At 46.3% G+C, this 9940-nt stretch overlaps 1 protein-coding gene across 4 annotated transcripts in view; it reads right to left on the reverse strand.

The window, feature by feature from the left end:
• kat6a (K(lysine) acetyltransferase 6A) overlaps positions 1 to 8512 on the reverse strand; it is a 35059-nt gene extending 26547 nt beyond the window's left edge. The window contains exons 1-2 of one of the 4 annotated variants that reach the window (XM_040050038.1): positions 8318 to 8512; positions 5417 to 6881 (exon numbers count right to left, since the gene is read on the reverse strand). In XM_040050038.1, coding sequence (XP_039905972.1) covers positions 5417 to 6115 — 699 coding nt within the window. In that variant the 5' untranslated portion in view covers positions 6116 to 6881; positions 8318 to 8512. Of the gene's footprint in view, positions 1 to 5416; positions 6882 to 7824; positions 8051 to 8198; positions 8292 to 8317 lie in introns of those variants that run through there. The other 3 variants (XM_040050035.1, XM_040050037.1, XM_040050036.1) reach the window with 3 other exon arrangements.
• Positions 8513 to 9940: the final 1428 nt, after the last annotated feature.

A 9940-nucleotide genomic window follows, 5' to 3' on the forward strand; every position in this document is an offset into this window, starting at 1 on the left:
CAATAATACAACAAGGTGTCAGTTTGAGTAAACTCATCTTCACCACTTGTCATTCCACTCTGCATCTACAGACAGGTAAAACAGAGAGCAGAGAAGGGAAAGCTCATGTCTCTGCATGACACAGTTACACTAAGTGACAATTCCAATTCACACTGACAGAGGTAGCCATCATCTGACGTGTCTTTGGGATGGATCAATGCAGCTGCGCCCCATATGCACGCTTATTTCAAACGTGCAAAAGTTCAAGCATGTACAGTCTGTGTGCTTCAGGGAAGGCTATAGCATGAAACCACCTAGGAAAACAACTTTTGTTACCTCTGTATAGGGCTGTGCGATATGACCAAAATCTCATATCCCGATATAAGAATTCTATCGTCCCGATAACGATATAAATCACAAAAATGTAACATTTTCTGTAAATTCTGTGAATCTCGGGCAGCTCGTCTTGCGGGAAGTGTTTCCAGCTGCGCGTCATGTAGCTGGAGTCCAGTGTTTTAACCGATGCATGAAGCTATACATTTTTAGACATAAGTTGTAAAGGCCGCAGTTTTCTTTGTGAGTATTTATTACACGGCGTGCTGCGGGGAAAAGCCTGTTCTAACGTTTGAGTCTAAGGTTTATTTTTTTAGCACCTGGCGGCTCTTTTTTACTTCTCCTCCGTAAATAATCTGCTCTTTCACGTGATTCAGTTTATTTTGAAAAGTCTCAACAGGATCTTGAGCTGTATTGTGAAAGGTTTATGTGGAACATAAACAAGCGGACACGCGATGCTGTTACCATCATTGTTGCTAATGACAATGCATAAAAACAGGCGCTTGTCTGTCTGTAGTGTGGTTATATTAAATATAAGAGAAAGAGAGAACTTTAGGAAATTAATATAGCCACTACAGTGACCATCAAAACAATGAAAAAATATTGCCGTAAACAGTTTATTTTGCGACACCACGAAACAAACGATAGCGTAAAACGAAACATAGACGTTTTTATATCGTCATCCGATATATATCGTTATATCGAACAGCCCTACCTTTGTATACCACTATAGCTCAGCTGCTTGAGCAGGTGACCCATGACCCAAAGGCTAGAGTCCTTACTTCAGTGTCCCGGGTTCAAGTCCACCCAAGTCATATTAGTTAGGAACTATTGCCAAACCAAGACAGTGTAGTGTTGTGCTTTAGGGCTGTAACTGATCATAGTCAATGCTGACTCATTTTTCCCCAATTAACTAATTAATTGTTTGATCCAAATAAATAGAAAATGGTGTCAAATAGCAACCAGTTATCCTCCGGTGGCTGCTTTAATTTGACAAAACACAATAAATAGAACAGAGAAGAGCAGCAAATCCTCATATTATCCCATTACCAAAATAGCGTGCAATTAATTTTCAATCCATCAAGAGCCTCCATTGTGTTTTGAGTAAAGTGGCCCTTTAAATAAGTGAACACTAAAAACAGTTTTCCCATCTCTCTGCTGGCGGGTACCGCCAAGTGTCAAACAAGAATTGTGCTTGTGGTTACAGCGAAGCGTGAGCTGTAAAGCTGTACAGAATGAGACTTTTTTTTTTTTTTAAACTTTGGACACTAATGGGGGGGGGGGGGGGGGGGGGGGGGTGTCAGCCGAGGCCGGGTTTCTGTCAAAATGGAAACAATTGGTGCTTGTCAAAGAGAAAGCGGGGCAAATTATTTCACTTGTTGAAATTTTTTTTGGGATCAGTCAAAAATCTGAAATTCAAGACGAGCTAACACCAGACTGGGGGTTTGGGGGTGGAAACCACTTCATTGCACCCAACTTAGTCATTTTCCCAGCTTTTTTGTGGTGCAGCGCCAACTCTGGAAAATGCTTCCATGCATCCAGGGAAAAAGCACAAAAGTTCTCTCCTGTAACAGCAAGACATGAAGCAGCACAACGAAGCATGTGAAGGTTAACCATATCAGGCAAGTTTTATGAAACTGTGCACCAATTTTAAGGTTCTGGGCCAATATTATTGTTTAAATATCCATGTGGTTCATAGCTGATGCCTATGTATATATTTATGTATTGCTGGTGCTGCGCAGTGACAATGATTCATAAATGTAATTTTATTTGCCAATTTGTTATCAGTAAAATATCAGCTGATAGCGACACATTAGGGCATCTTTAATAATAACATGCAGTGCCCGACGTTAGGAGTATATTGGACCATGCAAAACAGTTCACTTGCTTGACGCTAACATCAGCCAAATCTGTTAAAGGTCAGTGGGACATTTTGGAGGGAAATCACTGCAATGAGGGGTACAAGTGTAAAAACGTAGCTCTGCAACTGTGTTGCTGTTCACCAGTCGCTTTTTTCACACGTCCTCGCCGTGACACTGCACGACGACATTGAGAACTCTGGTTCACCCCGCTCCAGCTGTTGAGTGGAGGGCAAATGCAGGGCAAGAAGATTGCTCTTTCCTATTATAACTGGAAGAACATCACACACTGACACACACAAGTATACCCACACAGATACAGATATAGATATATATATACACACACACACGCACACAAAGGCCCAGCATCAAGCCCATCCCACCTAATGGCCATAGCCTCATACTGCTAACGGGTGCTCAGGGAGCCAATGAGGTTTGCCATCTATATATCCATGACCCCTGGTTGACTTTTCTCCCCCATTTACCTCCCCCTGCATGACCTGGCAATGGCACCCTATTAGGGTGAGAGAGGGGGGAGACAGAGAGACAGAAATAGGGTCTGGGATCCCGTTTGAATGGAGCACCCCGATGCAAACATCAGCGAGTTAAGTACACAAATCTCCCTGCAAATGGGGTCAATGCTAGTGCTTAGCCATTTGTTTTGATTTTCCTCCCCCCTCCGCTGCCTTTACTCACACTCTCCCTCCTCCTTTCCTTGGGAAATCATAACTGTTAGCAATCATGCGGGGCAATATGGCAATGATGCGCGGGTAGAAAAGTAGCGAGTGGAGCAGAGCGATCGTGCACCATCGCCGTCTCTCGGTCTTCCGTGCGCACAGTTTTATCTCTTTGACGCATGTGCCACTCGCACAGACACAAACTAACAAATACATCAAGAACACGGCAACGTGGGGCGCACAAAACACACATGATTGAGTGGCAGAGTGGTTCCTTCTCCTGGAGAGATTCATCAAGGCACAGCACAAGAAGAAGCGCTGAGAAGAGGGAGGGGGAAAAAAAAAAAACCAGGCAAAAAAGGAAAAACAGAATATTGTGTGACTACCAGACACAAATGTCAATTTCCTCACTGCTGCCGCAGCTTCTCCATGCACCATTTAGCCCAAAGCTTCAAAAAGAAACTGCAGTAATCTCCCTATCCATGCCCCCAAACTGAATTCATATTCTTAGGCTGATTATGAAATTTCACTGATGCAACAGGGTGGCATTTTCAGTGAAATCATTTGTGTTACAATTGACTCTTCTGCCAATATTTACTGTGAACTAACAAATCTAATAAAAGAACCATGGCAGATCATACGGTAAGAAAACAAAAACCAATGCATTCATCTATGTAGAACCAATGCATTCAGACTGAGGCATGCTTTATTCTGTTTGTATTTTGCCTCTGAGGCAGCAAAGCAGGCTGATCACTCGCTGAGTCAGAGAGGAGGTGGTTGATTTCTGTTTGTCTTAAGAGGTGGATCATCTGCAGCCAAGCAGGTCACTGTGTTAGGCAGAGCCCATGTGATTGCAGCCAGCTCTCTAGGCTAATCCTATTCTGTGTGTGTGCACATGCACGACTATGGGCATCCTTAAGCAGGAGCCCCTGTGGCTGCAGACATGTACACACAGAGGCCAGACAAAGCCAGAAGACAGCCAAAACAGTGCTTATGATCAGTCTAGTCTTCTCCAAATCTGATGGCTGTCGAGTTAAAAGAAAAACCTGAATGCCTGACCCCTACAGTGAGTCCCGTTATGCCATGGAGGGTGACTTTCGGATATTGTTTTGGTTTATTTGGAAGGACGTGTCACTGCAATTCAAACCAAAGTTGATCTGAGTGATCGCCTCCATCCTGTGATGAAACCTTTCCATCCTGCTGGGAGTGGTTTCTTTTCCAGGATGGCATCACTCTCAGTCTGCTTGCTTTTTTTTTTTTTTTTTTTGTCTTAACATGCAATAGAATGGGTTCAAGTCTGTGTGTATGTGTACAAATCTCTGGCCCTTAGAACTAGAGGTTAGCAGCCGGCTGCTCTCCCTGATCAGGTTACAAAAGTGGGTGTGTTCCCTCTCTCCTCTGTCGCCTGCATGTCTGCCTCTCCCTCGCCCTCTCTCCAACTCATTCTGTCTCCCTCAGTTTCTCCTCCCGCTACGTCTCTCCCTTTCTGGTTACAGGAGCCTGAAAGTTTGCGTCATCCAAGCCTCTCCCTCTGGCAACGCTACAGACCACCTCTCTCCTGCTCTCTTATTCTCTCACTTGTCTATGTTCCTTCCCTTGCCTTGCTTCCTTTCTTTCTTTGTCCCATCTCCCGACAGCACCTGACAGGCAACAGCCCCACAGCTGGTCCACAGTCCCTGCAGGAGGCTGGATGCCATGTGACTCCCCCTTAACTTCTCATCCTGTGTTGCTAGCCCACCAGCCACTCACCTAGCATCACTCTGGTATTGCCCGCCTGGCCCACATCACACGCACGCCCACCCAGTAAAAGCAAAGGCAGACTAGCTGACTTGCTCCAGCTTTCTAAGATGCATCTATTCTTTTTCTCCTCTGATGATAACACAAAGTCATACTTCAGTTTGAGGCAGAACGTTGGATCGTGCTTGCTCTCAAACCTGTTGCACTGCCACTCTGATACTTTTCAAATAACTCTGATACTATAACATTAAGCCACTCCTTTAGATGCCATTTGAAAACTTAAGTGACACAAAGTGAAAGCTTACTACTCTGTAGCAAAGTACAGGGTTGCAGGGGATGACAAATTTGGAGCAGCAGGGAAAATGCAGCACCAGAGTCTTAGGTAAAAGATCAGGAACAAGAATGTGTTGCTTTCACTTTCACAAATCATGCTCACTTGCCCTCTGTTGGTCCAAAAAGTTCACTGATAAACACATCAGACTTTTAGATTTCTTCCCACAACAATCTCAAATACAGTCGTAAGCATATCTGCGATTTTAATCAGGACCTTCAGATGCTAACAGGCAACAGCGCTTCACACTCATTTTTTCACTAGAGATCAGTTCTATCTTGATCTCAAACAGGTCTGTAATCATTGACACTCATTTACAGGCCATATAACAAAAAAATCGAAATCATCCAAACACTCCACAACAAATCCATGTGACAAACCAACGCAGACATACAAAGCATAATAAACGTGGCTGTGTGTTTACTTTAAGTGTATTTTATTTTGTATGTCCATGTCTGAGTATGCATGCATGCGGTTTTACATGTGTGCAGAGACTTTACCTTGTCTTTCTCGTGTGGCAGCAACCGGACCGGGGGCAGCGATTCCAGAGACACCGTGCCAGTCCCATCATCCTGGTTGCTGCTACGGCTGAGGAGCTGGAACAGTGGACCCTGTTTGGCCACGCGCCCGTGGGCCACGGCTCTCTTGAGGGCTACCCTCAGCTGCTGGTGGAAGAGGCCCGGGCCCATGGAGCCGCTACCCGACAGGTACGCCGCCACATCAGCCTGACACTTGAGGAAGCGTTCGATGTTCTTTAAGGTGGAGCCACCCGGCTCGTGGAGCCCCTCCAGTGCCCGCTTAATTAATTTGTTCCAGTCGAGACCCGGTTTCTTCCCCGAATGCGAGTGAGAGCTGCTCCCTCCACTGCTGCTGCCACCACCTGCTCCTCCACCTCCTCCACCGGAGCTGCCGCCTCCGCTGCCACTGGAGCTGCCAACACCTTTGGGCTTGGGCAGGGCCAAGCGCCCAGGGTTATCTGGGTCCTTGTAGGAGTTGAGACCTTTGTTGGTAACCTTGAGTATGGTACCATCCTTGACACTAAGCTCTAACTGCTCCAGAACTGTTTTGCGGTCCAGGCCATGGGACATAGAGACCGCATTGCAAATGCGCTCCTCTGATGGTCGCTGCTTCTGCTTCTTTACCTTCTTGATGGCCTCTAGAATCCATTGGGTGTACAATGGGTTTGCCAGTTTCACCATGGCTGCTGTCTGGGTGGGTGCAGCAGCACTGGGGCCTTACCGCGAGGACCACACACACAAAAAAGTAGAGACTGTAAGCCAAGTAAACACTTGGCTTGCGCCGTAGCGCCGCCGCCTCCTCCTCCTCCCTTTTGCCCTCTACCAGCTTACTATCCCTTGTCCTGGGGTCGCACAGAGAGTCCCTCAGAAGCTGAGTATAAGCAGCACGAAAAGGAGCAGCTGATCATAGCACAACCCAACTGAGCCAACCCTCCACCTGGTGAAAATCTGGTCCACCCACCACCCACTTCCAGCCAGGTGAAGATCCCTGGCAAGAGGCAGGGGGAGCAGAAGAAGCTTCAGATCTATTACCAACTTATACTCCCACAGTACCCAAGGTTGGGCAGGGCAGATTTTGGTTTGGCTTTTCACAAAATGTAGGCGTTTCCTGTTTAGACGGCCCCCGGAAAAAAAAAGAAAAAACAAAAACAAGGACTGCCAATAACAGCAGTCTCCTCTGCTCAGACTCTCCGGGACATGAAAATCGTATTTCAGTGATAAACGCGAGGACAATTGCACAAAGGTTTCTGATAATTATATCACTCCAGAAGATTGTGAGTTTTCCTCTCCATCCACATCTCCTTATTTTCGCTTGTTCACGCTTGCTCCCTTTCGCTCTTCCAGCAGTCTGAGCTTCTCAGCTCTGGGACGGAACAGATATCTCACCACAGGGAGCAGCCAGGACCGATCACCTTCATGCCTATTGCACTTCAGTAGCTGATGAAAACTGTAGGAGGGGGAAAAATAAAAAACACAGACACAAAGAAAGAGGTTATAGCACATCGCTGCAAAGACGGGGCACCTAATTTTACAATTTTAGAGAACAACAAATCAGAGTGAGATACAGATGACACAAGAAGGTTCATCTTTTCAAAACAACCCAGGCACATCATCCGGTGGCATTCATATAAACAAAGCCATACCTTCCTTCTGAATCACTATATTACTCCGTATACTAGACACGAAACTGGTAAAAAAAAAAAGAAAGAAGTAATAATATTTATTATCCCTAGCCAACTTCCCAGATTTCTGTTTTTAAATAAACCACCATGGGATTGTACCACTAAACAACTATCACTAAGAAACGCACAGCCAGTGACAAGACCAGAACTTCTAAAAATGAAAAAACATCAAGAACCGTACTCATACCTCACGCAACTGTTTAAAAACTGTGTGTTACAAACATTGTAAACAACCCCATCCTCAAAAGTGCACTACAGAGTTGACAGCTTGGCTAGCTGGGTTGCTAACGTAAACATGTTACAGTCAAAGCACAGAGCTGTTAGCAAACATTAGCCGCGAGGCTAGCTAATAATCAAAGCCAGATTAACAGTCGCATGGCCAAATCGTTTCCTGTCGTTCTGTTTACTCACATATTATGTCAGGCTGCCAAGTATCTGACAACAAGCCTTCCCGCTTACTGCTGTTGTGTAGCAAGCTAACGTGAGAAGCTAGCCAACAAGCTAGCGTTACGATCTCTGTTACTAACGTTACTCGCTAACCTGAAACGTAAACAGCGTGAAACGGGGGGGTAGCCAGCGCTCCAGCACAGAAGAGCGAGAGAAAAACCAAACATTTCCGCATGGACCTGGGATTTCTGACAATACAAAGCATCACACCACAGCAAACACTGCGAATATTCTCCCCATGAATGTCACTCAGATACTAACGTGAGATCGCGGCCTTGTATGAGGCACAATGCAACTTGCAGACGGCCATCTCGGCTAGCGGGCAAGTGCAATATTTAAGATGGTCTTAGCGGGTGGTTCTGCAGCAGTGCTGGTTCCGCGGCCTAGCTCTCAATCTTCGGCATGGGCGAGCAGGCTCTGCCCGCGTAGACGCATCCCTACCAGTGGTCCGCACCTCGCTGACTTCCTCCCTCCGCTAACCGCCCTCCCACGTAACGCTACAGCCTGCGGTGCCGTGAAGACAAGGCCGCTAAAACGGAGTAAAGCTAGGCCTCTGTTCGCCCCCCTCCCTCCCCTCCATACCCCCCACCCACATCCGCGATCACCATCCCCTCCGTACCCCTCTCCCCTTCTACCTCTCGCGGTTCCCCAGAAAGCCAGAGATGGTCCGGTTCTGGTTTCGGAGGGAAGCTCGGGCAAAGCGGACCGCGGAGAAAATCTCGTATCCTCCCATCCGGCTTCCGCTGCTACTCACCGGAATTTGGTATCGAGCCGCCGAGGAGAAGGTGCCAAAACCGTGCGAAACGAAGACAACAACAAGCCCAAAAAATGCAGCCAGAGACCAGGAGCTCTAGAGCCGACGCCATCTTTGAGTGAAACAGGAGCACGGCTGGTGGGGGAGGGGGGAAGACTGAACAGTCAGGCAGGGCCCAGGGACCGTCTGCATGGTGCGAGGCGAAGATCCAGGGGACGGAGCAAAAAGAAAAAAAGAAAAATTCACTGCAAGGCGCGGGGGCGGCGGCGGCGTGCTGTTGCTATGAGAGGGGTGTGGATATTGCTTGAGCACATGAAATGGAAGAAAGGGACAGATGGTGGTGGTTGTGTTGGAGGAGGGAAAAAAATAAAAAGAGAGGATAGGTGTTCACGCATTCTCTGCTGTACTACAGCTACACAGGAGGAGATTCAAGGGAGCGTCTGTATTTTGCCTGGCAGTTGTAAAAAAAAAAAAAAAATCAAAGCCAATGAGCGTGTCTTAACGTTAGAGGGTATTTAAAGATCAAAGTGAGACACTCCTCCACATTGCAGTCTATTGTGGAAGCCGTGTGTGTTTTAAACTGAAGATGGAAATTGAGCCAGATTTTTTTTCTCCCCCCAGAGGTGATCAGATGTTGCCGTGTGGAGCTATCTGGAGTATTACAGTACATGATAAAGCATGTTATTATCTGCCTGTGCAGTGTAGTCTTAGTGATGCATCGCTCATCAGACTGTGAAACACAGAATTATCTCTCCAGCAAAGGAAGCGGTTAATGTAAAGTCTCTGCGGCCATCCCACTTTGTTACGTTTGATTAAATGACACACCGAGTCTAACACCTTTATTTTATATCCACGTTTGGCCAAAGCAGGGCTTGTGCAGCTCTCAGAGTCACATCAATTATGGCATCTGGTGACAGGTGGAAGCAACTTTGTCTAAAGGTATCGCTCTCTGTGTGCTCGAATTCACACTGTGCTTGATTTTAAACCGAAATTGCAATGAATGTGTGCGAGTCATGGGTGTTTAAACTTATAGTATGTTGCAGAAAATGACAGGAGAGAGAGACTACTAATCATGTAATAATAATTTCTAAATGCGCCACGGGGAAGTTTGAACAATCTAAGCAGAACCCTTTCCTTATTCATAAGAAAATCAGTCAGTAGATGAAATCGGATTTTTGCTGCTTCAATTTCACAACCATCATGACACGGGAGGGTACTTGTGTTTGAAATCTGGCAGCAGTCTAATGCCGAGAGCTCCCTGGGTGGAAATTAAATTATCTGCAGCTTTGTGTAAAATGATGTGTACAGCAGTCCTCGGAGACAGTGTCTTATAGGGGAGCAATTAGACCTGATGTTTTCCCATGTTAGAGGTGTCCTGCGAGAGAGCGAACCCCCAGCAGTGCAGCGGTGATCAAATAAAACCCAGTAAGGTCACATTTTACTGGCTGTTTTCCCCGCACTCCTTCAGGGACAAATAAATCACCAACTAATTGTAATTAACAGTAGCGTTATTGCAAAGATAAATAGTGTGATGCGTTAACACATGAGCTGCTATTAGCACGTGCCTCCTGAGGACTCACATTATATTACTGTGTACAGTAGGCCAGCTAACAGATGGACAAT

Source organism: Simochromis diagramma, unplaced genomic scaffold, assembly GCF_900408965.1.
Source record: "Simochromis diagramma unplaced genomic scaffold, fSimDia1.1 OVJJ01000159.1, whole genome shotgun sequence".
Taxonomy (NCBI): domain Eukaryota; kingdom Metazoa; phylum Chordata; class Actinopteri; order Cichliformes; family Cichlidae; genus Simochromis; species Simochromis diagramma.